A 27,827-nucleotide genomic window follows, 5' to 3' on the forward strand; every position below is an offset into this window, starting at 1 on the left:
TCACAGTGTCCCGTCAGCGAAACAAAAGCTGGTGGTGAACCAAGCCTGCCCTCCTAGCCCCTGGCTACCAGGACCGCAGCCCCTGTTCATGAGGACTTGCCATGCATTGCCGTTATTTCCTGTCAGCTGCTTTGTCTCCTCGGCCCATCTTTTTCGACACAGATCTTTGTCGGTAGGGACTGTGTCTTCATTCTTCTCTGTGGTCCCTGCTGCCTTGTTCTTCTGGTGCTGACGCTGCGTGTGCACGTCGTAGGGTCTGAACAGACATTATGTTTGTTACATTCTTCATTCCGAGCCTGGCTCTGGTTTCTGGATGGAGGCCTTCTCTTCAACCACGGATTGTGCCGTAGAAAAGGGCAATGGCGTGAGGCGAGGACCAGGGCACGGACGCCCGCCCTGTAACCCAGCGATGGCTCTTGACAAGAAAATCCCTCTCTACTGCTGCTGAGGGGAAGGCTGCAGATGGGTAGAGCCTGAACTCAAGCAGGACTCACTTCAGTCAGGGCTTACTGGATCCCTTCCCTCCCTGGGAAACAGACGGGAGGGGGTTTGCTTTGGACCTGGGTGTGAAGGCAGGGGGCTGTGGATGGGCTGGGTCGTCCTTAGGGGCCTCAGCCACGCAGAGGCAAAGCTTAGCCCTCACCTTTCTGTAGCTCCCAGTGCCACCCTAGACCTGTGGGGTAGGCTGCTGGCCACCGTCCTGTCCCTTCTGGCAGCTGCGGTCCTGTCGGGATCTTTGCTTTAGAGATGTTTGCACTGGGCCCTTTGTGTTAGTTGTCTGGTACAAACGTACCCACATTCTTTATTAGCGTTAACTGTCTTACCCTCAAGAAGGCGTGTTCCTTGTGTAAGTTCCTCAGTCCCCAGGAGCCAAAAGGAGCAAACTGTTACAACCGCAGGCAGGCACAACCCTTCCCCACTGCTCTTCTCATTAACACTTCCTCCCGAGGTGCAAGGGAAGCTGTTTGCTGCTGACACAGACCCAGGCAGTGCTGATGGCGAGGCTGCTTCTGCAGGCTCACTCCCTGCCTGGGGAGGGCTGGGGGAGACTGAACATCGGGGAGCCAGGCCTTGCCCCTCACTGAGGCCAGCCCCCCCCGCCCCCCACAGGAAGGCTGTCGGCAAAGATAACCTGGTGGAGGGAGAGCGTAGATTTAATTCCGATCCTGAGCTGCCTGGAGAGCCAGAAATGGAAAGGATACTTTGAGCACGTGCTAGAACCTCAGAAAATGCTGCAGGGCTTCCTCTCTGTCCCTAGGGTCCCAAGATCCCTGGAAGGGGGTCAGCAGACCTATGCTGGGCCAACCCCAACCCGCGTGGCTCTGGGAACCAGTGCAGCCCCTCACTGAACTCCCCAGGGAGATACTCAAGTCTTTGCCCCTTTCCTCTGCCCTCCCCTGTCTCCTTCTCTGTACCCTCCCTGTTCATTACCTCGTTTCTGACATCATGCCTGGTCATTGACAATGCTGGAAAAGGCTGAATCTCTCCTCCCACCCTCACCTTCCTAATCTCTGTTCTAAAGCATGATAAACCCCCACTTTCTCACACCCCCCAGCTTTCCCACACAACCTCACAGCTCGCCCCGTGGTCCTTTCCTGCAGGATGGGACCCCTTTCACTGGAAGGCAGGCTACTCCATTCTCTGCGCAGACGCAGCAGGAAGGATCCCCAGCTCAGACAGTCTTGGCAGACCCTTGGCCCAGCTCACCACCTCCTCCTGCACACCCATGGAGTGATGGAATTGGGCACGTGTTTTTTTAATCACTGGGAGGTGAGCCCAGAGAGGGTGATGTTTGATGACTCCTGGCTGTTACCAAGCCTGAGTGGATTCACATCCCCAAGATCACACAAGATTTAGAACTTGAAGGGATCTTGAAAGCCAAATGTTCATTTGAATCTGAGGCTCAAAGGAAGCAAGGAAGCAGTCCTGGGTCATAGACACCTAATAAGACCCTTGGGACTGCAAACAAAAAACCTGATAAGACTGGACTGTTGTCATTCCTTTTTAATGAAAACTTAATGTATAAAAGCTCCAAAACTTTGGCTCCCAGCAGGACAAATATGTTAGCAAATACATGGCTAGAGCTGGTTCCTTGGAGAATCCTTCATTTCTCTTTCCCAGGGTGTTCTGTCCTCAGGGCTCAGTCACAATGAAGGTCTACAGAGAAGAGGTACCGGGGGGTGACTGTATAAGGGATGTGACTTGAGGGGGCCCAGGGATAGACTGGGGTCCTGGATGAGGTCAGGGCCCCGGGGGCATATTGGGGAGCAGAGTGGGTGGGAAGGTGGGCCCACCACACAGCACCGGCCAGAGCAGGTGCTCGTGAACCTCTGTAAAAGAAAGAAGAGAGGGAGGAGGAGGGAGGAAAGTGGAAGCAAGTTGCACTGGGGCTCAGCAGGAGCAAGGGAAGCAATAGGGAGTGTGTAAAGATTCTTATTTTCTCCTTTGGAATTTGAGCTCTGGGTTTTCACTCAGTTACATTCAAATCAGCAGACCTCTTATTCATTCATTCATTCCACAAATATTTATTGGCTGGTTACCAATGTCAGGCGCTCTGCCTGGCACCGCATCCCTTTCAGTGAACAGGGCAGTTAAGACCCCAGTTTTTCCAAAGGAACCTGCTGAGGGGGATGGTGGGCACAAGTGAGAGGGCTGAGGGCTCAGGAGGGGACACTCACTACACTGAGCAACTAGACAGCTGGTGACTTCGGTTGATCTAAGTGCTATGGAGAAGTAAAAGGTTAGGGCAGGGAGGCCTTTGGCGGCCTCTGCTCAGGTAGGGCCCTGTGCACCTAAGGCAGGAGAAGGAGGCATCCACGCAAACAGCAGGGTGGGGGGAAGGGGGGCGGAAGGGAAGGACATTCTGAGCAGAGGGAACCCCAGTGTGAGGCACCAGGCAGAGAAAGCTCTGCTGGCTTGAGAAGCAGAGAGGAGGTCAGTGGGGCTTCACCAAGCGAGTGAAGGTGAAACAGAAGGGGTCTTGTGGGCGGCCCTTAAAGGGATCTGAATTTATTCTAAGTACAATCGGAAGCCACTTAGGGCTTCCAAGCATGGAAGGGACATGACCTCATTTTACTGTGTCCCTGCGTCTCTGTTAGGTCCCCAACACAGCATTTGCCCCTCTCCTTTGCTCAAAAGAAACCCCACAGATCCCATGGAAATAGGAAAACAAACCACCCAGTCATCATCAGCTCAGATTAATGGACAGGTCTCTTTATAGGCAAGACTTTTTTTTTTTTTTTTCCTGAAAAGCCCTTTGTAAATAGCATCTGGGGCCAATGGTGTCCCTTTTCCTTACAGAAAGTACCATTACCTTTACCTTTGTCTTCAGTAGCAGGAGCTGCTAATATTCAGGTATCGCATGTTTTCCACTCCAGGTTGAGGACAAACAGTTAAATGTACTGTTTACAGAAATTACCCTATCCAAGCACCTCCACCTCCCTTTCTCCTTACTAGGGACCCTCCCCTGCCATCAGGATTTGTAAACCTAGGCTTCCCTCCCCCTCTTAGCTTCTTATGCGTTACCATACCTATGGAATCTTCTGGTTTTCTTTTAGCTCAAACTTTATAGCACACCTATCCTTCTGGACCACTCAAGTCATACCACCTCCTGACTCCTCCTCCTGGAAGCTTTCCTCACTGGGCTCTGGAGTGCTTGGACTTGTCACGCCCCTGGACTCAGCCCATTGGTTTGTTTTCCACGCTTTGGAGTTTGCATTTGTTTCTCTGGAGGGGCAGCTTCTCCCTTGCTTGTGACTTCTTTGTCTTCTTGAGTCATGGGAGTCACCTGATCCCCCGGGAAGGGAGTGGACTGGGAACAGCGTACTGGCTCTGGACCCATGACATCAGGAAGATCTGGTAAGCAGGAATGGCACTGGTTATATCTTGAATGAATGAATGAAGCCTGGCTCTGTGGAGTTTGGGCCTGGCCTTTGACTAGTTCCTTTGGGCTGTGGATTGGGTTTACTTCTACTCTGTCTGGCTGTTGTGTGACCCTGGCAAGTCACATCTCCTTCTGTTGCATGAGGGACCAGGGCCTGATGACCCAGTTCCTTGGGGTTCCTCAGCCCCCCAGCTCCCCACTGCTGGCTTCACCCACTGTTGCTGACACTTGACCTCTTCTGTTCTCTCTCTCTCTCTCTCTCCCTCTCTCTCTCTTTTTGATTGAAGTATAGTTGATTTACAATGTTGTGTTAGTTTCAGGTGTACAGCAAAGTGATTCAGTATTATATATATGTATATAATATACACATATATATTTTCTTTTTGAGATTCTTTTCCGTTATAGGTTATCACAAGATACTGAGTAGAGTTCTCTGTGCCATACAGTAGGTCCTGGTTGTTTACCTATTTTATATATAGCAGTATGTATATGTTAATCCCAAACTCCTAATTCATCCCTATCCCCCCTTTCCCCTTTGGTAGCCATATGTTTGTTTTCTATGTCTGTGAGTCTATTTCTGTTTTGTAAATAAATTCACTTGTGTCATATGACATTTGTCTTTTTCTGTCTGACTTACTTCACTTAGTATAATCTCTAGGTCCATCCATGTTGCTGCAAATGGCATTATTTCATTCTTTTTTATGGCTTATATTCCATTGTGTATATATATATATACACACACACACTACATCTCCTATCCATTCATCTGTAGATGGTCATTTAGGTTGCTTCCATGTCTTGGCTATTGTAACTAGTGCTGCTATGAACACTGGGGTGCACGTATCTTTTCGAATTAGAGTTTTTGTCTTTTCTGGATATATGCCCAGGCAAGGCATTGCTGAATCATATGGTAGCTCTATTTTTAGTTTTTTAAGGAACCTCCATACTGTTCTCCATAGTGGCTGCATCAATTTACATTCTCACCAATCCTGTAGGAGGGTTCCCTTTTCTCCACACACTCTCCAGCATTTGTTATTTGTAGACATTTTGACGATGGCCATTCAGACCCGTGTGAGGTGGTACCTCACTGTAGTTTTGATTGGCATTTCTCTAATAATTAGTGACGTTGAGAATCTTTTCATGTGCCTGTTGGTTGTCTGTATGTCCTGATCTTTCTTTCGAGGCTTGCTTGTCTGGTGCCTACCTAGTTTGAGACTGGCCTTTGACACATGCTGGCCTGTAGGGCCCCTGACCCTTCTCCTGTGGGGGCTGTGGGCAGGGTTGTACACTAAAGGGTGTCGGGGAGGATACACTGCACATCTGCTGGCCTCTCTCTCCATCCAAGAGCAAGGCATGTTCGCAGGTGGCCTGCTTTTGGGGACGTGGCTGGCTGTGTGTAGGGAGTGTGTGTGTGTGGAGGGCTTTGGAGGGGCGGGGGAAGCCTTGGGCCTTAGACATTCTCACTCTGAAGACAAAGAGCAAAAATAGGTCAATGCATGCTCCCTGCCTCCAGGCTCTTGCTCATTGAGAGAATATACACTTGGATCTCAGAGTTTGGAGTCTTGTAATAGTAGTTTGTATTCTCTAGGCAGCACCATGCAGCCCTTCACAGAAAGGAATTGGTGTGGTTTATAGGTCAGAGTTCTGGGGTAGGAGATTGCAGGCCTGGGTTCTAGTCCCAGGGGTTGCCATGCATTTGCTGGTTTACTCCAAGTAACTCATTCACCATTTCAGTGCCTTAACTTTTCTTAATGGATAAGAAAGTGCCTACAGTATTCTCATTGGGGCGTTTTGTCAATGAAATGAGATAAAACAGAAAGCATTCTAAAAAGGCAAAAAAGATTCCCATGTGCTCCATGCTAATTTTGATATGGAACCTTAACTCAATGAAAATATTTGTATTAGTATACAAGAAATAAAAGACATTATAGAAGTTCAGAAAAGTTTAAAAATCACATATAATTTTATCATCCTGATATAGTTATCTTTTTCTCCTTTCTTTCATATTTTACAGTAATATTTTCAAATGACTGTGCATAATATGCCTACCATTTTGTACCTTGATTTTTCATATAACGGTATCACTTGATCTTTGTATCCTTCATTTTCCATGCCTGCAAATTTTTGCACCCAATATGTTTTATAATTCATTTAACTATTCAAACAGTAATTGACACTTGAGCTACTTTCAAGTTGTCCTTATAATAAATAATCCCATAATTAGCACATGGCTCTCTAGTGGAATCAGTCTGTATTTAACATTTTGTCTACTTGTTAAATTAATACATATACATTGTATTAATTTAAAAGATTTAGAGTAGCATAAAGAAAACTTAAATCACTCATAATTGTACCACTGACAGACACCAGTGTGAAAATGTGGGTGTCTGTCCTTCCACTCTTTTGCTACTCATATATTGTGTGTAGGGGCACATGTGTGTATACATATTACTGGCCTGATGGTGTGTGTGCAGCGTTCATACTGATTTCTTGCTAGTTACTACTAGGCAGGCAGTTAAGAGCATGGAGGTTAAAAGACTGGTCTCCAGTCTCAGGATTTGAGTCTGTGAGTTCAAATCCTGCCTCTGCCATTTATTTAGGTAAACCCTTTGGATAACCGCTCAGCCTCAATTTTCACACTTTATTAGCTAGTCAACCTTAGGCAGCTTCCTTCTCTAGGCCACAGTTTTTAGAAGAGGGATAATAATAGTATCTGTCTACTTAGGTTGTAAGAATCAATCCATAGAAAGCGTTTAGCAGAACATCTGGCACACAGGAAGTGCTCCGCAAATGCTCCCTGTGGTCATTTTCTCATACATCTTCCATGTCATGAAAGATTCTTGGAAATCACCATTTTTAACAACTGAACAATATTTTATTGTTCTTTTATACCCTAATCTATTTCGTTATATAGTTTGTTAATTTCAATAACAAGCCGGTGAATTTCGTGTCCCGAAACCTTTGCCTCTGTTGGATTACTTCCCTTACAAGCATGCTAGAGCTGGAATTAATGGGTTAGAGTATGAGGATTTTTAAAAGACTCTGTAATACATATGCCAAATTGCTTTGACAGAAAAAGATTTTAAAGAACCTTGAGCACAATTTTCAAACTGCAGCAGCAGTAAGTGCAGTCTTGGACTTTTTTTTCTCTCCCCCCCCCCCCCACCCCGCCTCCTTTCTTTCTATCCCAGTCCTTTAAATTGTAGCATGTGGAAGCCAACGCCTTCAGGGTCCTAGACTTTTGAGACGGTCCCTTGGTGTGAAAGGGCCCAGAGCCTGGGAGAGGGAGGAGGAAGAGAGAACTGGTTTGAATGTCGCTAGCCCCGACCGACTTAGTAATTGTACCACAGTTGACAGATGCGGCAGCGGTCACGTGACCCGAGTATGACCTCATAGCTCCCGGCTCCCCCCACCCCCTTCACCCCGCCAGCCTGGGCTCGGGCACCCAGAGCGGACTCGGCGGCAGCAGCGGTGGCGGGAGGGGGAAGGCATTTCCATCACCCCTACTTGGCAAGCTATTTAAAGGAGACCTGGGGATTTGGGAACTCTCTTTGGTTCCCTGGGCGAAGAAGGGGGACGCTAGGAAGCCCAGACTTCTGTAATCACTGGCCAGCGAGAAAATTCAACAGCACGATTAGCAAGTATTTGCTGAATGCAGCTGGGTGCCAAGTTCTGGCTGCAGGCCAGGCTCGGTGCCAGGCGCTGTTCAGATTTCATCGCGCTTAATTCTTTTTATCCGCCTCTTACTGCTGAGAAGAGAGGTTTGGAGACACAGATGAGGAAACTTATGGCTTAGCTGGGGAGTGAGGACTAGCCCAAAGCAAGAGAAAACTGGAGGAAGCAGTGGGTGCCGCGCGTGTACACGGGGTATTAGACTGCGGCCAGCGAGGCTGGGGGGCGTGGGTGGGGACACTGCCCGCCCACCCGAAGGCTTCTGGGAGAAAGGACCGGTGAGGTGGGACACAACAAAGCAGAACAGATCTCACACTGACCTGACAGGGCATCTGTAGTGGAGAGAATGGGATTTTGGAGGAAAGCTGCAAATAAAACAAGTGAGAAGAGAAAGACGAGGGAGGAAGATATTGACAGGACGAAGGGGGAGCTCCTTGGCCCAGTTTCACAATAGTGAGAGCCCTCACCCCCTTGGCAACGCTTTAAGGGTGCCCTCAGGTCCCTCAAGCTTTAGGGAATCTTCAAAGGTGCTGATTTTGCATTCATTGTAGGCCCTCCCCTTGCAGGCAAGAGCCAAGCTCTGTGACGCTGGTGCTCTAAATGTTTTTCTTGTAGACTCCAAAAATTTTTTTGGAAAATATGTGTACCCCTTTGCACATTTTTAGGAGCCAACACACAAAATTTTTCCATAGTTTAAACAGTTACATAGGGTGTACTTTCTGGTGTACGCAAATATTGACATTTAAAGGTAAAAGTGTTGCAGTACTCTGAGAAATGTTTCTAAATGAAATACTATAGTGATTGGATACCCACTGTAATCCTTTTAAAAAATACATGAAATTCTGCCTTAACAGTTGGAAAAATTTCATCTCTTTTTCCTCCTTGAATTTATATTTCCTTCTACTTTCCCCACAGAATTTTATCCTAATACATTTTTATGATTGTATATCTTTTATGCATCATCCTATCATACTTCTCTCCAACCAAGCTATGTATATAAAATGAATTTATTTTTAAAATTTCTCGTGACCATAGATTCTAAATGTTAGAGAATATTTTGTCTGGATTTGTACCATGACAACTAATATACAGTTAATCAAAACAAATGCTATTAGAAAATCTAATAGCTACTAAGGAAGCATAAAAAATAAAGATGAATTGAAAATACATCTCTTAATGAGAAGAAGCTTTTTTTCCCTACCCCAATTAGTTCATATATCCATGGATGAATATTACTCATCGCTAGAAGGGGTCAAGGTTCAGTATTAATTCTATTTGTGTTGTTTTGTTTTGTGTTTTAAATAGGTGCAAGAGCTGAGCTCAGAAATCTTTTCACATACATAAGTACAAAGGAATGTAGGGAGTTTTGTTGTAGCAATGTTGCTCAGTTTTATAAACTCCTTTTGAGTTAATCTCAAAGATCATATGGGTAGATCATTAAAAACCTATCAGCTGACAACTAGAATAGATTCTCCTTCACTTTGAATGGGAGCAGAGAATTGGAAGCTAGTCGATTTGCCCAGTCATTAGTCACCCCTTTTCTCCACATGGATGCTGGCATTTAGACTGTCCTTTCAGTGCACCATGCATTTTTCCCTAAGCCAATGCGCTGTGAGGAGACTTGGGACAGGTAAGTAGTGTGCCTTTCTTTTGGGAAGTGGGAGAAGGGTGATTGTGCAAGCGAAGCAAGAGGGAGAACAGGCAGCATCCCTCGTCCATGTGCTCAGACAGGACAGCTGTATAAGAGAGCGCTTGTGGAAGTCGAGGACTCATCATGTGAGGCTCCTAAAATGACTTACGCCAAAGGACGTACCCTTTGGAGGGTCTTCATGTATTCCCAAGAGCACCTGTACCTTAGTTTGTGCTGGTCCATTCCTGGATGGATGAGCAAAGAAAGGGAAGGTGATGGGGCGAGGGGTCCCTTCCCTGAGGGGTGACCACCTCTCTGTAGGGTCTTTCTGAGGAGGGGATGGAAACAGCAAGGATCTGAGCCAGGCACACTGGCTGCTGTCTGTCTCAGACCCAGACTCTTAGAGCTTTCCTTCTCCTTTTGGTTCAACCTGCTTTGAGCTCTTGAAAGACCTTCCTTCTCATTCTTCCATGTGGGGCCTCTGCAGAGCAGGGGGGCTGGGGGGCTCCCCACAGAGAAGTCAGAGTGGAGAGGAGCATAGTGGGACCATCGAGGGCCCGAGAAAGCTGGAGTTCCCATCAGTCCCTGACAGAGGGCTGGCTACTTTGCTGGCTCTCTGTCCTCTCCATCCCGGGCTGTGCTCATTCGTGGGGGCTTGGCCTGCTGCTGAGGCACTTTTGTCATTAGAAAAAGGCCTTCTTTGGGCAGTACAGCACCGTGAGCATATGAGGTGGGGCTCACAAGACACCTCTGTACTAAGAAAAATTCTCCCCTTCCTCTGGACTGACGCAGCCCAGTGCCAAGGGGCATGGCTTGGCCAGGGGAGGGTGGGCTGCATTTCAGTGCCCACTTGTCCCCTCGACTGGGCACCTTTTGGCATTGCACAACCTCATAACCATGTGGGGCACGCTGCTTGTTCTAGCCTCCCTGTCTTCGAGCATACTGTCTCCCCTCTTGGAGTGCTGTCCTTCTAGCTGGATTCACCAAACCCTACCCACCCTTTGAGGACGGCCTCAGGTGCTGCCTTCTCCTCCAAGAACCAGGCTCCTCCAGCCCATGATCATCTCCCCTGCATGTGGCTTCCTGCAATTCTCTGTCTATAGACATTATTTATACCGGAAATGATGGGGGGGGTATTTATACTAGAGCAATGGTTCTCAACTGGGGGCAGTTTTGACCCCCACAGGACATTTGGTAGTATCTGGAGATATTTCTCATTGTCACAACTGGGGCCGGGAGCCTGTTACTGGCATCTAGTGAGTAGAGGCCAGGAATGCTGTTAACTATCCTACAATGCACAGGACAGCTCCCCTCTCTCCAAGCAAAGAACAATGTGGCCCAAAGTGTCAACAGTGCTGAGGAGAAACTCTGGACGAGATGATCTCTAGTCTTGAAAACGCTTTATGTCACACCCTAAGTTATATTTTAGGGGTTTTATATTGTGTTTTAATGATCAGTGTCAGTGTTATTTTGCAACCAGATGGTAACTTCTTGGAGGGCAGAGACCGTGTGTCTTGCAGGTCTGTACCCTAAAGGCACTAGCACAGGATCCCCCAGAGATTTTGGCCATCAGGAAGATACAAAGGAAGGATGAAGAGATACTCTCTGGCCTGCCCCAGCCCTGCTCTCAGATGTTTCCCATGAGCCTCTGCTAGAATTCCTTGCCAGTTGGACTCTATTACATTATATCCTAAAGCAACAACAACAACAAGACTGAAGACAAGAGAGCCAGACAGACACGGATTCCTTAGTATGGCTCAGGGAACCACTCAGTCTCCAGCCTGCCCCTCACTACGTGCCTAAGCCATGGGCTGAGCTGAGGAGACGTTGAGAGAAATCATTAAACTTCAAGGTTGTGGGCAGCCAAGCATCAGCTTTCTCTTTAGCCTGGAGCGAAGAATCTATGAACTGTTCCCTAAATCAGTAAATGCAACCTGGGAAACCCCACAGCAGGATTCATTAGAAAGAAAAGCTCTGATAGATTTCTCTCAAGTGTAGCGTCTCTCAGCATCAGATCTTTATATTTGAGGCGGTCCAGAGCATGAGGACAAAGGGAGGTCCACAAGCCATGTGTTTACATGTCTTACAACTGTAAAGTGAGCTAACAAATTGTTAAATGTTCCAGCTTCCTATCTTGAAAAATAAATCTTCATGATGACCTAGAAGGTCAAGTTTGGATTGAGAATGCTCATATTCCTCTGATCCCCATGCTGGAGCATGGTGGTTTTGGGGAGACCTGGCCCCAGGCCCCCTCCCCGCCACCCTGCACTCATGGGCCATGGCCTGTCCCCTTCTCCTTCACCCCCCAGCTCTGTCTCACCCTTGGAGGGGCCTGATGTGGCCATCCAGCCTACATATCCAGGTTCCAATCACACCTCTTTTATGCTCACCACCATTCCAGTCTACCCTGTGGAGGGAGGAGGGACCTGGGGAAGAGGACTGACTGCAGGCTGGAGAAACAGGTTTGGGACCTTCTGGGCAAGGAGTTCCTTGGTCCTGTATGCCTAGGATATGTTCTTGGAAGGTGTGAGTGTGGTGTACATGTCCACTTGGCCCTACAGACTGTTTACCCTGTGGGGAGGGGGGAGACCAGATAAGAATCAGAGGGGAGCCCTCTTAAAGTGCTGGCCCAGAGTGAGGTCCCTCTTATTGGATCGAAGGGCACACTCTCTCCCATGTGCCCTGGGCCTCCTGGAGGCCAACCCCCCACCCCACCCCTGCCACACGCGGACTGGGCAGGTACCTCAAGAGCCATTTTGGAGGGTAGCAGCTTTATTGAGATATAATTTACATACCATACAATTTCCCCATTTAAAGTGTGCAATTAGATGGCTTTTAGCATATTCAGGTTTTGCAGCCGTCACCACATTTAATTTTAGGACATTTCATCACCCTAAAGGAAACTGTGCACCCCTAGCTCTCATCCCTCAATCCCCCTGTTCCCCTAGCCCTAAGCAGCCACTAATCTGTCTCTAGAGATTTGCATATTCTGGACATTTCATATGAATGGAATTATAAAATATGTAGTCCTTTGTGATTGGTTTATTTTACTTAGCATGATGTTTTCAGGGTTCAGCCATGTGGTAGCATGGATCAATGCTCCATTCCTTTTTTTAAAAATTAATTTATTTAATTTATTTATTTTTGGCTGCATTGGGTCTTCATTGCTGCGTGTGGGCTTTCTCTACTTGCGGTGAGCAGGGGCTACTCATTGTGGTGGCTTCTCTTGTTGCGTAGCACGGGCTCTAGGCCTGTGCCTCAGTAGTTGTGGCTTGTGGGCTCTAGAGTGCAGTCTCAGTAGTTGTAGCGCACGTGCCCATTTGCTCCACAGCATGTGGGATCTTCCCAGACCAGGGCTCGAACCCGTGTCCCCTGCACTGGCAGGCGGATTCTTAACCACTGCACCACCAGCGAAGCCCCTTCATTCCTTTTTATTGCCAAATAATATTCCATTGTATGGCTCTCTCACACAGTAGTTATCCACCCATCAGTTGATGGACACTTGGGTTGCTTCCAGACCTTTCATGGTCTTTTCATGGAGCCTTTTGTGAGTGTACAGACTACGCTTCTCTGTGGTTTCCCACTGGCATCCCCTCTCAGCAAGGTCCTACCACCATTTCCCTTGGCACAGACATCAATACCTCAACCCCTCGTGGGGCCAGAGCAGGGCTGTTTTCCCTCCAGAAGTGGACAAATGGCTCCCTTTCCACATGTGGGTTCTCATGTATGCTCCTAATAGCTCCACTTCTCCCCATGTCTCTCGCACTCCCTTGTTTAGGTTCATCCCCACGGCTTTCTCCAGAGGACAGGCTGGGAACAGGTGCCAAATCACCTCCATTAGCTATTGCTGAGCCCACGTTCCAACTCATGTAATCCTCTTCTCCTTAGCCAGATGGGAAAGCCCTTGCATGATTCAGAACTCTTGGTTCCAAGTGACAGAAACACAATTTAAATCAAAGTTAATAGCAACTGAAAAGCTTAGGGATGTCTCTGTTTCAGGTGGATCCAGGGGCTCAAATCATGTCAACAAGGACTCACTCTCTCTCCTCCTCCCTCCCTCCCTCTCCTCCCCTGAGTCTTCTCATCTCTTCTTGGCTTTGCTTTTCTTCACGTCAGCTTTATTCTCAGTGAGGCCTTCCCTAAGTGGAACAAGACAGCCTCCAGTAGCTCTGGACATTTATTCTGCTTGCTTAGTACCCAGTGGAGAGTTACCTTTCCCAGGAGTTCCAGCAAAATTCCTAAGTCTGAGACTCATTGGTTAGGCTTGGGTCATGTGTCCACACCAGAACCAATCATTTGGCCAGGAGTTGGAATGCTCTGATTGGCCAGGTCTGGGTCTTGGGTCCACCCTCGATTGGAAGTCAGCCCACTTGAACCTCATGGACAAAGATTGATGAACAGGGAGTTCCCCAAAAGAAAATCAAGGGGAAATGAACATTGAACACACATAGCAGATGTCACTGGAACCATCCTATGAACTGGCCTGTCTGGGGTCTGCCCTACTAATTTATCATACATATTGAGATATGCCTGAATCCTAGTAGTGGACATTCCTAGGCTGAGACCCCTGCTACATGTGATAAATTAATTTATGAGATTCTAAAAGTTAATATCCAAGATATTACAGTTCCTAAGGAGGGTTTGTAATTGAACATGAACAAATACTTAGTCCAGGAAATTTTGCCCTAATAGTAGAATTGTAAGCTTTATACAGCAGGACAGTGGAGAAAATATTTTTGAATTCAAGAGGTCTTTTGGAGACCCAGATGCACCGTAAGTAGGTATCTGTCCAGACCACCCATGTATAGGATCTAAATGTCCTTGACATAATTTCATAGTACTTTATCCACGCCAGGGATGAATGGAGTCAGGTGGGGGAGGTGGCAGAGGGCCCAGGGAGTCATAGGCAGGGGCCCTGGGTGGAGAGGAGAGAGCTGGTTGTAGCAGCACAATATAGCTCTTCTCTGAGATTCCCCCCTCACTCTTCCCCCCCCTTTCCTTATTCCTTTGTCACCATGGCAACTAAGGAGCTCCCTCATCCTCTTCCCCTCTCCAGTTGGCTCTGATCCGCAGGACCCACCTCTCTGTCTCACCAACTTCACAGAGCTGTTGCCAGCCTCTCTCCACGTCTCTCAGCGAGGGCACCCACCTTTGCCCTCCACCCTCAACGCACTCTCTTGCCTCATTTCCCCACCCCCAGGCCCCTGCCTTGTCCCTTCTTTAACTCTGATCCAGGCTCGAGCCAAATTCCCATCTTCCTTCAAGAAGTTGTGTGAAAATTGGATTTTTGCCACTCTAACCTGATTTGAAATGCATTAAGAGATCTGTCTCTTGAAACACCTCAAGGTGAGGCTATTTGTGAAGGGAAGAAGCATGCTTTACTGCTGCTTCTGTGCTTAAACGCCATGCTGGAGTGAATCACGTTCTATTTTCGTAACTAGGAGTGTTTTCTGTTTGAAGAAACCCCCCAGCATGTCTCTGAGTGAAACAGAAGGCTCTATCATAAGGGAAATCACATCTCAAGTTCAAAGTTTGTGAACTGGTGGGCCCACAGACTTTTGTTAGGTCCATAGAGTGCTTAAAAAGATGGAACCAACACATAAAAAGACTGGATTCCTGGATGCCCTTGAACAACTAGACAGGGGGCCTGCATCCTCACATGGTGGAAATGGGAGGGAGGGAGGGGAGTGCGGGGCATCAAGGGCTTTGAGTGTGGATCTCCCTCTCGCCGAGAAAATAGCAGGTGTGTGGAGTTCCTGGGCTAGTGATGAGGACTTAACGTCCTTGTCCCCTCTCAGAGACATTTCCCTCCACAGCCTTTGGTGGGAGGAAGGGAGAGAGTGGGTGGAATGAAACGGTAGATTTTTAAGCCAAGTACCTTTGAAGCCACTACCCGTAGGTCTGCAATATAGAGGACATAGTGGACTGCACAATACCATGTAAAATACAGTAACAGTACTTTTCACATACGTTATCAAAGCAGCTCTGAATCGTCATTCACAAATACAAATAAACGAGACATAGATTTCGTAGCTTTCTTTAAAGCAACTTTCAGCTCTGCGCCACACTTGACCTCTGCCACCTTCTTGCCGAGGGAGCTCAGGCAACTCCTGAACCTCTCTGAGTCTCGTTCTCCTCTGCAAAGTGAGGATGGGTATAGCACTCCCTCAGGGAGCGGCCGTGGGATGAGATGAGTTGACATAAAGTGTGTTGCACGGGGCAGAATACCCAGTAGGTACTGGGGAAGCGTGTGCTCCCTTCTCTCCTCTCCAGCACGTCTTCACAGAGGCTTGAGCTCGGGATCCTCTCAGGTTATCTAGTGTATCCTTTAGTTCATTGGCTTGTTAATTCATTTGCTTCAAGCACTGATTGACACCCCCCCCCCCACCCCCCGGCAGTGGGTTGGTCCCTGCAGCACACAATTAGCTGCTCTGGCATCTCCTGGTCAGAGTGCTGGGAGGAGAGCAGGTCCATGGTAGAGAATGTCTGAGACCGCCCTCCCCCGCCTCCCTCCCCCCACCCCCCACACTGCCTAAACTAAGGGTTGCCTTGCTCAGCACTTTCTGCCCGGCTTCCTGGTGGCTGTCTTCCAAGACCTGCTTTCTGCCCCAGGACCCTACAAAGGCTCCTTTGATGAAAAGTTTGCGGCAAAGTGACTGTGTCATTTGATACAAATGAGGCTCATGAGGGTAAAAAGTGTAGCTTTATTCTCCTATTTTGGGATTTTCTAGCCCAGAGAAAAACGGGCAGCTGAATGGGGCTGGGGGCGGAAGCCAGGAGGGAGGGGAAACGCCAAGAGTTGGAGAGCTCTATGCTACATTTAGCCCTGGGATTAGCAGCTGCAAGCCTGGGGTGTGACCTGCACACCAAGAGGTGCCTCCCGCTCAGCCAGACTCTGCCTCCAGAGCCGGTGGGTGTGTGAGGGGCGCCCCCGCATTGCCTGGGAGGGGATCTTCTGTCCCCCCAGGCCACCAGACTCAGCATCCGCCACTGCTGGGCCTGCTCCCGTGGTCCCCACCCCCTTTCAAAATGCATAGCACCTGCTCCCCTTCCTCCAGCTGATGGGGTGCCAAGGACCAGGATGGGATTTGAGGGGATCCACAAAAGCCCCCCACCCCAGAGGGTCTCCTTCATCCACCTCGAGGGCTGGCCTCATGGGCGGACTGCCACAGCATTGGCACCGGGCCCCATGCTCAGGGGGACCCTGCGCTCAGGGAGACCTCACACTTGGTTTCAGGCTCTGCTGTCACCACCTTGGAATTCTCGACACCCTGCATTGTCCTTTTGCGCTGGGCCTCACAGACTCTGGAGCCGATTCTGATCCTCTCCACTTCTCCCAGTTCTTAAATTCAGGTCGGTGATCCCTACACATTCTTTGCTCATCTATTTTTTTTTTTTTTTTTTTTTTGCGTTACGCGGGCCTCTCACTGTTGTGGCCTCTCCCGTTGTGGAGCACAGGCTCCGGACGCGCAGGCTCAGCGGCCATGGCTCACGGGCCCAGCCGCTCCGCGGCATGTGGGATCTTCCCGGACCGGGGCACGAACCCGTGTCCCCTGCATCGGCAGGCGGAATGTCAACCACTGCGCCACCAGGGAAGCCCTTTGCTCATCTTTTACTAACACCTCTCATTTGTATAGCTCTGCCTTTTCCATGAGCCTGCACACTGTTATCATACCTGTCACCACGAGTCCCTAAATCACTGACTCATGCCAGAGGTGTTTGTGGGATTTGTCTCATGACCCCAGACCCTTTGATGCCACCCCTTTGTTCTTGAGGAATAAAAATGCCTGCCTCCTGACGCTATCTGCGATACCCTCATACTTAAGTGTAGGAAATTTGCAAGTCCAAAGCTGATCCTCCACTTGGCTCTTAAGAGCCCTGGACAAGCCCTCTGGGAGCGCTTAATAAATACTGACTAATGAACCTGCAGCTGCTGCTCCTTTGGCTAATTAAATCTAAATAAGTCACAGGCTTTAAATTATGCAATAAGGCTTGGCCAAAACAGCTTAAAAATGCGGGAGCCCTAGTTTTTCTGCTGTGCCCTGTGGAAAAAATCCCATCTTTTAATCATGCTTAACCTTCCTGAAAGAACAGTGGCAACCTTTAAATAATGAATGAATGTATATTAGCGAGATTTTTTTTCCCCAAGCTACACACAACGGAGCTAGATCATAAAAGGGACAGAGGCAGAGATAGGCCTGGGGGGATTCCGGAAGTTTCTGGTGAATCGCAGAGTGCTGGGAGAAATCATTTGGTTGCTCAGAAGCCCAGAGCAAGGACTGGTGAAGAGCACAGAGGGAGGAGGGGCGGACGCACTGCCATCCAGCCTGCGCCTGCCAGCTGTGATGGAGGCCCCCACAGCACTGGTGGGGGCTACGTGCTCAGTTATCCTCTCTCCACTCCTTCCTATCTTGCCTCCACGTACCCTCCCACCCCCGAAGACCCTCCAGGCCAAGAGCAGTGTCTTCACAACAGAGCAAAGGTTGAATTGAGTCACATCACCTAGAGCAGTGCTTTGCAGACTTTCAGGTGCACAAGAGTCTTTGGGGATGTTGTCAAAAATGCAAACGATCAGTGGGTCCAGGGTGGGGCCTGGGATGCTGCATTTCTAAGATGCCTGGGGCTGCTGGTCCTCAGATCACGTGCAGAGTAGCAAGGATTTAGGTTTTGTAAGGAAGCTGAACATTACAATCAGTTGGGACACTCTTCAGGTGCTCCCAGGACACCATCTCAGATAAGTTAGATAGGAATTTCTGAAATCAGACCCTAAGCTCTTTGGTCCCATTCTCCCCATTCCCCACCTTTTTTTTTTTTAAAAAACTGAGTTAGAGTCTAGATAATTTTCAGGTCACCCAAATAAAGCCTAGAAAGCTTAACCAACTTGCTTGCAATCACCTCCTAAAGTGGGATTAGAAACCGATCTGGCAGGGAAGTGGCCTTGGAAACCAAGCCTGCTCCCCCTTCCCTCCCGCAGATCTCAGCATCTCCAGGACTCTAGCCCCGTCCCTGGGCTCAGGGTTGCAACGTATGTGAGTCCATTTGGGGAGCAGGAAAGATTCTTCTATCTTTCTCCTCCTAAGCCTTCCTGGAATTCACTATTAGTGCTTAATTGCTTGGGCTGAAGCTGAGTGTAATGTGTAGGATCTGTTACACTCTGTCTTCAGCGTCACGGTGTGAGTGGGATGACAGGACAGACACTGGGGGCACTGGGCTCTGTCCTGTGGGGTCTGGGACTCAGGAAGGGGAGGGACTCTCAGGGCAGACTCACCTCCTCCTGCAACTTTGCTGAGAGCACCCAGCACAGAGGGATGTGCTCTTCTAAGTCCCCAGGCAAGGCTGTGGCCCCGGTTGTGTAAGATACTGGGGCCTCAGGCAGAGGTCAGGAGGTTGCAGGCAGAGCTGTTCCAGTTGTGTATCCGGAGAAAACCATGACCTTCCTGCTGTGGTATGTGAGTCAGGCCTTAAGGCAGAAGTGCAGCTGTGGGCCAGGCCCAGCTTGGCTACAGCTGTGTCCTACCCAGTTGTCTCAACCTGGACCATGACACTGGGGCAGAGAGTGGGAGCTGGGCTTAAGGAAGCAGCAAGGTACGGTAGACACAGTTATTTGCTTATTCAGTATCCACCCTCCCCTTCCCCACCCCCACCATATTATCAGAATCTTAATTTTGTTCAAGGCTGCAACACTGTCCAGGCCAAAAACTTACCACACCTCATATGTCCTGAAGCTAGGAGCAGCAACATGACCAGGCTGACCAATGAGATGTAAGCAGAAGTCTCTAGGCGGATCTTTCTGGAAAGCTTTGAAAAAAGATGGCCCCATTTCTTTTCCCCCTCTGCTGACCTGGAGTTGATACCTGGAGCTATAGCAGCCATCTTGAGATTATAAGGCTAAAAGCCATGGGGTGAGGGGGATAAAAGCCATATGCTAAGGGTGGTGGAACAGAAAGAAGGATCCTCTATGACTGAGTTCTCTATGACTTCCTTGAGAAGTTTCACCATCACGGACTGCCCAACCTGGGACTTCTTAGTATGTGAGACACATAAACCCCTATTTGGTTGAGCCACTGTGGCTGGGTTTCTTTTACAGCTAAATGCAGTCTTCACACTGGGACCTTAGAAAGAATGTTCCTGGATTGGAAATGGGAAGAGAAGGTCAAGGCAAGAACGTGGCCCCCAGGAGAGGGGAGGGGGGAGGATTTCCCCTCTTTGTGGGGGGAGGGTCACTATCTCACTCTACAATCTTCAGGGATTCCTTGTTTCCCAAGGGACTAAGTTCATATTCCTCAGGTCAATATTCAAGACTATAAAATTTGGCGCCAAATCGGTTTTCCAGGCCTGTTACCATTCACTGGAGCAAGGATGTGCCTGCCCCTTCTTTGAGTATAGATTATACACTCCCACCCTGGTCTTAATTCACATGAGTTCTCCCTACTCCTTTCTACCTGTCACAGGCTTACCTGCCCTTGTGGGCTGCTCTTTTGAGAAGACTTCCTATCACCCTGGGCTCCAGGGACCTCTCCTTTAATCTCCTTCACCACTGAGGTCTATGTGCCTGACAGTTTCTTTATACTTCAGTGTGTATTAGCTGCATCTCCTCAGCAAGGCTGTGAGATCCTCCAAGGCAGGATTTTGGGAGTGTGGAAATACAGAAAGGTCACTTTGGAGTCAGACTTGAGATCTAAGATGATCTCGGGTACATCACTTAACCTCTCTGAGCCTCAGTATCCTTGTCTGTGAAATGGGGATAATGTACACGTCTGCCTCCCAGGCCTCCATAATGGCCTGGCACCTTGGAGGTGCTCCAGAAGGGCTGGTGTGTTGACTTGTTGCCTGCTTGGTAATCCTAGGCTGTGCCTTTTTTCTATCCTTTGTATCTCTCTCCACTTTTGTCTCTCCCTTCCTTCTGATTTTCTGCGTTGCATTTGAACAGTGAGGTCTGTATCAAGTTTGAGGAGTGACCGTGAGCTGTTTTCATTTTTGCCTAGGGTAGATCTTTGGCTACTGGCTTCAGTCTTCTATCAGAGTAGGAAGTAAGGATAGAGGGGAGATTTTATGGCCATTGTGAAGGGGGTGAGAAGACATGCTAACTTAACTGAAAGGAGTTTACTAATCTTTCTCTGAAGATTTGTAAGGAAAATGGGGGTATTTAAGTCCAGTTTTACCTGGCAACAGGATGATGAATTGAATGGCCTTATAGCAGTTTTTTGTTTTTTTTATATAAACAAACTCCCAATTCTGTTTGTTGTAGTGAATTAAACATCTGGGCCTTAATCTTTTTGATATCCTGATCTCCTCCTTCTTTTGCCTCAATCCCACCCCAGAAACCCAGATCAAATTAGATTGTGAGAAGTGACCCATAGCAAAAAAATTCTGCCATTGAAAGTTTAATGAGAAATGACAGTTTTATTACTTCCAAGTAAATACCTGTCACGCGCAGCTATAAATGGGAATGAATGCATTGAACTGGGTGGAAAATGAGAAGTCACCGTGGACTGAAACGGCATGATAATGTGTACTGACAATGAGTCCCGCGGCGGTCTTCTCTTTTCATGTGTTTCACTCTGCATCACTCAGAGAGCCCAGCAAGACAGAACGTATTCTTTTGTTCCTCTTAAAGCAGAGCCTTATGTCCAGGAAGAGGAAGGGTCAAAAGAGACTTGATTGATTGCAAAGCTGTGTCCATTCAGTTTGCTGTGTTATCCTTAAAGTCTCCCGTGCTGGCCATCATTCCTGGGCAGGGCTGGCGAGGTGGGGGCAGCTGACAACCTGCTGTGTGTGTGTGTGTGTGCGTGTGTGTGCGCGCGCGCACGTATATGTGTAGAGGATGGGGGAGGTGAACTCCTTTCCGTTGTTACACTGGGCCACTTCTGTGCCTCTCGTGAGTCCCCTAGTGCCCAAAGTCTGTTCCTTTTGGTTGTTGCTAACTGTGGTTGTGTATATCTCTGTTGTAGACGACTATTTGCTGTGTATCTCTGTGTGCGTGTATGTATGTGTATGTGATTTGAGGGTTGGGCGTGTGGCCTGTTTAGGTTTTTTTCTCCTATTTGTCCACTGGAGCAGCATTGCTGACTGCGCCTAATCAATCAATGCCTCCTTACCAGCGCCCCTAGGAGTATGCCCAGATTTTGCCGCCGCCTCACCCAGGCACATGCTGCTCAGTGCTCAGGATACCTGATGGGCCTGTCCTGGGTTTCCTGGAGCTTCAGCGTCTCTCTTCTTGAATTGCATGTTGCTGAGGGCAGGCTCCAAGCATGCGTGGTGGACTGTGTACAGTCCTGCTCAGGCCCAGGGCTAGATGCACCCTTGCCAATGCCTTGGTGATGCCATCTTGACATGTCTGCAGAGCTGGAAAGAGCTTGGGGAACCTTGGCTCCTGTATTAGTTTCCTGTGTTAGTGTTGCTGCTGCAATAAGTTATTATAAATGTAGTGGCTTAAAACAACTCAGATTTATTCTCTTACAGTTCTGGAGGTCACATGTTTAAAATGGGTTTGGCAGGGCTGCATTCCTCTGGTGGCTCTAGGAAAGAACCCGTTTTCTTGCCTTTTCTAACTTCTATAGGCTGCCCGCATTCCTTGGCTCGTGGTCCTGCACCACTCTCCCCTCTGCTCCCATGGCCACATCTCCTTCTCTGCCTCTTACCCTCCTGCCTCCCTCTTATAAGGACCCTTATGATTACATTGTGCTCCTCTGGGTAGTCCAGGATCATCTCTTCATTTCAAGGCCCTTAATTTAATCTCAAAGTCTCTTTTACCACGTAAGGTGACATATTCACAGGGATGTGGACGTCTTTGGGGGGCCTACCCTCAAAAGCCTACCACAGCTCCCCACACCTCAGGGAAGATCTATCTGAGGAGATGTGGTGGATCCCAAGTCAGCCTGGTCATGGTATGATTTCTGTGATTCTGGAAAGGCTTTCTAAACCCTTCTCCCTACAGATACTTCCCTGGCCTGCTACCTTCTGAAATTCTCCTCTTGGGGAATAAAGCATCTTCATCCACAGTGGGGACTCAGGCTTAGTAGAAGGCCTGAACCACGTGTTTCTCCGCACTAAGGTGTAAATGGTTGACAGCAAACATTTCCTAACAGCAAGTTCTGATGGGAGGGAGGCACAGGTGAGGGAAGGAGGTGCCCAGTGTTGAGAGAGCAAAGGCACTTGGAAGTATGACCATAAAGTTTTAATCAAACAGAGCAACATGGCCACGATGCAGAACAGGTAGTGCTTGGAGAAGAGAAAGAAGACCATCTCCTTGGTGACATAGATTATGTGTATGAAGATGAAGCAGTACAGGAACATGGCGAATTGGTTCTGGGGAAGCAGGAGATCCTGGAGGCCTCCCGAGAACTGTGGGAGAAAGAAGAGAGTAGAAACGGCAAAACCAGGGCTTGGGTGGTATACCAGGCAGACCCGGGCTTCGATCCTGCTCTTGTCCCTTCCTGAACGTGACCTCGGGCAGGCTGTCTTCCTCACCTAAGGTGAGGGTAATCGTGCCCACCTCACAAGATGATGATGAGGAAGAGTGAGGACGAGAATGAAAATCCCAGGCAAGGTCACGGGCACAGAGGGGCCTCATGAGTTTTCACTTCTTGAGCCTGGTCTTAGCCCTCCTGAGTCAGGCCACCCCCTTCCTTTCTTGGTACGCTCCATGCAGCCTCTGAGCCCACATGTGGGCAGTCTCTTTCCTACTCGAGATCCCCACATCTGGACACCAGGTCTTGGGCGTGTTCTCTGGACAGTGTCCCCAGATACTCCACCTTGCTTTCTGGGTGGTGGCGCAATGAGAGGGGGTCCCTTGGGCACAGATGACTGTGTCTGACTCTCTGGGCCCTAGTGCATGTCACATAAGGTCAGGCTGTGGTCCTTCAGCCCAGGGGGTGGTCTCTCCTGCGGACAGGTAGTAAGAGACAGGTGATGGGGCCTCCGTAAACTCTTAGGGTTTGGGTGTGGGGGAGGCAGCTTGAGCTGTCTGGCTGATTCTGCCTGTGTGTTGCTCTTTTCCAGAATCTACATAACTAAAGTCGAACAGACCCCCACTTTAACTGTAGAAAGCATCAACATATAAGTAGAGTAAAAGCTGATATAGCTATTTTGATCTATAGTTAAGAAGGCATTACCCACGGTTCATTCTTTAAAATATCTTTTCAACTCATGCCACATTTTTTGTAAGCAGGCATATGGCAGGGACTGTGATGCCCTAAATTCACTAGAAACATATTCATAGAGATATTTTTCAATACAATGACAATTATCTACCCACCCACCCACCCACCCAGAAGAAGAGAGGTAGTAGGCTTAAAAATTAAGTCAGCTCTCCAAGTACAGGCACAGGAAGTAAAACCCTTTTGTAATCTATTGTTAAAAGACTGGGGTTTTGGACATACTATTGTTGAACCAGCTACGTAAAATGTGAGAGTAACTAAATAAAACTGAGGGGGCAGGAAATGACTCCAGTGATGCCACCTCTAAAATGAATAGTAAGGAAGATGGAAGACCAGAGGAAGAAACCCAGTGTTCTGGTGGGACTGGAGGGCTGGACAGATCTTGTGTTTTTCTGCAGACCTGGTGTGGCTCTGGTTCCGTGGACTTTCTGCCACTGTTTGTGGTCTACGTGCTAATGGCTATTATTTGTGATTTTGATAACAAATTGTGCATTTGTGAAACCTTTTAGACTTTTCAAAACGCTTTCAGTCGTCTATTTTTTTTTTTAAAGCAGAAGACAGAGAGCAGATAGGACTGTACACCAAGGATTTCCATCTCCTCCAGCAAGGAGAAAGATTTTCAAACTAAAAAGCAGGTATTTTGTGAGCAAGAAAAACAAAAGAGAATTGTTAAGAAGCCAGCATGTGTTCATTGAGAACAAATCATGCAAAACCAACCTAATTTTCTTAAAAAAAAAAATGGACCAGTCAGTTGGGGAATTGCTATAGTGTAATATCTTAATTCTGGGAAACCATTTGACAGTGTGTCTCAGTACAGTTTTCTGGACAAGGTAGAGAAATGTGAGCTGGAGATGATGTAACTCAAGGGTGCTGATTAATGGAACATTGCTAACCTGTAGGGAGATCTTTTAGTGGTATTTACTTTAGGTCATATCCTCCTCAACAATTACAGCAATGACTTGGATAAAGCCAGGAGGCAAGTTTCTCAGAACTGAGGATGACTCAGAGCTGGGAAGCATAGCTAATACATTACATCCTGATAAAATTGAGAAATGATGAACGTAAGTTGTTGCCTTTGTGTCAAGAAGTGAATTGCGTGAGTACATAAAAATGGTAATAGCTAACACTGAGCGCTTACCTCAATGTGCCAGGCCCACTGCAAAGTGCCTCATGTGCATTCTTTCATTTAATCCTCACGACAACCCTATGAGGTAGGTATTACCTTACAGATGAGCAGACCAAGGCCCAGAGAGGATCAGTAACTTGCCCAGTGTCACACAATTTATATGTGGTGGAGCCAGGATTTTAACCCAGGACTGTCTGATTTTAAAGCCCAGACAGCATTGCTTTAAACAATAACATCTTTCATTATTTAGTGCTTATGAAGGCCCAGCCAGAGCGCTAAGCATTTCCCATCCCATTTAATCACAAGCAGGCTTTCTTATCCCCATTTAGATTAGGGGAGAGTGGTCCATTTCTTGCCAAAAGATGTCTAAGTTTTAGTTGACAGCAAGGCAGCGTGATCCAACAGAACACGTGCGGCCCTGATCAGGGGAGCAGGGGATGGTTCTATCAAAATCCACTAGCCAGACTGCAGTGGGAGTTCTGGGTCTAGTCCCAGGCGTCCTATTTTAAGAGATGCAGAGAGGAGTAGAGAGTGGTGGAAATCCAGACATAGAGGAAGTGTTGAAGAGTTTTCCCTGAGGAGGAAAGCCATGGACAGGCAAGTGGACAAGGTGGCTTCCAGGTCCCTCCTGGGGAGGGTTGATCCTTGAAGAGTTGGATCTCAGCTTAACATGGAAGCTCTAAAGCAGTGAGCCGGCGGGCGCAGGGTGGGGAACAGCCGAGAAGCAGGTAAGGTGGGCTCCCCGTGCAGGTCAGGGATGGGCTCCCCTCACCCCGAGTTTCCCCGCACCCTTCGCCTCCCAGCTGGGACCTGTCACCTACCAGGCGGGGCGTCGCCTGCTGCCGCAGCTGCTCCATCACCTCTTCGTGCTGCCGCTGCCGCTCGTTCTCCTCCTGCAGGTACCAGAGCCGCTCGAGCTCGAACTCCATGCGCATCTTCTCCAGCTCCATCTCGTCGTTTCGCTGGGGCCCTGGGGTCCCCGGCGCCGCTGCGGCTGGGGCCAGGGGCGGCTCTGCGCGTTCAGGTCCATCGCCCTCCTGGCCCTTGGTGGTGGCGGGGCCGGCCTTGGAGGAGAGTGACTTAGGTGGCCCCGGGCAGCCTCTGTCCTCACAAGTTTCCATCTCCTCATGGTAGTCGTAGGACGAGTCTGGCTTGGGGGACTCTGCCTCCTGGGCCTGGGAAGGGGGAAGTGGGGGGTCTGGAGGGGTTAGCATGGGGCCGCCCACCCCCTACTCCACCACGCTCCTGCAGCCCCAGGCACAGTGCACTGGGGTGCTTGAAAGCGGTGTGAATTGTAAACATCTAGACTGAGTTCTTCCGAGAAACTTCGACGGAGTTATCAGGACCCGAGAGTTAAGGAGGAGAGGGGAAACGGACACAGAAGAATGGCGCCCTAAAGTTGCAAGTGGGGCCTTTGGGAGGGTTGAGTAGAAGTCTGTCTTCCTCGTGATCTTCAGATCACTACTGGAGGTAACTTTCCCACCTCCCACTCTACTTTGAGGCCAATTAGACATCCAGTCCTCTGGGGGCCACAGAGGGAGGAAGAAACCCAAGGTCTGCATTGAGAGAACCTCAGTATATGGGAACCAACGGTAGGGTTATGGGGAAGCCTGGTCCCATCTGCAGGAGGAGGAAAGGGCCCCACATGGAGCGCTAGATGGGGGAGACCAAAGCCAGCTTCAAGTGACCTGACAATCTTATGAAGGGCTACCTGGTCTCCAGTTACAGCTGAGTGCCAGCGTGGGGATAGGGTGCACGTCTCCTACACTTCTTAGCAGTTCTCTGGAATCTAACAGCTCTCAGCTCCTATCTTGTGGTGTCCCCATTATGCTCTTCCCCCCTGTGCTGGGACAGGCTGGGGCAGTGAGAAGAGGCATCCTCCTTACCAAAGAAGCCTTTGACTTCCCTTCGGACATGGGGTCATCAGGCACCATCTTGGGGAAGGTTGGGCAGCTTTCTCCTGCCCCCCGGCCTTCCATCATCTCTCCCTGTCCTCTGTTGCCATCCAGAAAACCACAATACTGCCGGTTGGGGCCAAAGGACATCTTTTGAGGCATTAACATTTGGCCTCACAAGATTCCACAGCCTGGCCACCATCACAATGCCCTGTCCTCATAATAACCCACATTCCACCAGTTGCTAAGGCCCCTTTGGCAGAGGGTGTGATACCTTTGAGGCGCCATTATTAAGAGCTGTAGGATGGGCCTTTGCCACCCCTAGGGACTGCTGTGAAAACTAGAATCCCACCACTTGAAATCCAGAGTTCCATCATCTGAAATCTGTTCTCTTGAGTTCCTCTTTTAAATGCAGCCTGTATTGAGATGAGTCACGATTAGCTCCACAAACCCTGTTATGGGCTGAATTATGTGCCCTCGCCCCGCACATTCATTGGTTGGAGTCCTAACCCCAAGGACCTTAGAACGTGACTTTATTTAGAGATAGCGTCTTTACAGAGGTGATTAAGTTAAAATAAGGTCATTAGGGTGGGTCCTAATCCAATATGACTGATGTCCTTAGAAGAGGAAATTTGGACACAGACATGCACAGAAGGAGATGATGTGAAGATGGGAGAAGATGGCCATCTAAAGACCAAGGAGACAGGGCTTGTATTAGTGTTCTCCAGAAAACCAATAGGAGCCCAGCCTTATAAATTCAAATAGAACTTATAAAGAACTGGCTCATGTGATTATGGAGGCCGAGAAGTGGCACGATCTGCTGTCTGCAAGTGGGAGACTCATGAAAGCTGGTGGCACGAATTCCAGTCTGAGTCTGAAGGCCTAATAACCAGGACTGCTGCTGGTATAAGTCCCAGTCCAAAGCCAGGAGAAGGCCAAGATCTCAGCTCAGACAGACAGAGAAAATCAATTCAGCCTTCCTCCGGCTTTTTGCTCCATTCAGGCCCTCAAAGGATGAGATGATGCCCATTCACACTGGATAGGGCAATCTGCTTTATTCAGTCCACCAATTCAAATGCTAATCTCTTCCAGAAGCATCCTCACAGACATACTCAGAAATAATGTCTAACCAGATATTTGGGCATCCCAGGGCCTAGTCAAGTTGACACAGAAAATTAATCATCATAGGCCTGGAACAGATCCTTCCCTTACAGCCTTCAGATGGAACCAACCCTGCCGACCCCTTGATCTTGGACATCTAGCCTCCAGAACTGTGAGAAAATAAACTTCTGTTGTTTAAGCCACCCAGTCTATGGTACTTTGCTATGACAGCCCTAGCAAACTAATACAACCTCAGTTATTCATTGAATGGATTGAATGGGACCAGTAAAGAGAATGGGGGCTGGGGAATATACTTTGTTGTCTTCAGTTTTGTGGAAATGACAAAAAACATTTTTGGTAG

The 27,827-nt window shown here is 48.6% G+C and overlaps 1 protein-coding gene across 1 annotated transcript; it reads right to left on the reverse strand.

Annotated features, from left to right (window-relative positions):
• TMEM247 (transmembrane protein 247) lies at positions 1-26,475 on the reverse strand. Its single transcript, XM_067703856.1, is given in 6 exon segments — positions 1-256; positions 1,083-1,175; positions 22,354-22,529; positions 25,292-25,645; positions 26,357-26,455; positions 26,458-26,475. Coding segments are annotated over 6 exon segments (996 nt in total).
• Positions 26,476-27,827: the final 1,352 nt, after the last annotated feature.

Source organism: Pseudorca crassidens, chromosome 14 (assembly GCF_039906515.1).
Source record: "Pseudorca crassidens isolate mPseCra1 chromosome 14, mPseCra1.hap1, whole genome shotgun sequence".
Lineage (NCBI taxonomy): Eukaryota > Metazoa > Chordata > Mammalia > Artiodactyla > Delphinidae > Pseudorca > Pseudorca crassidens.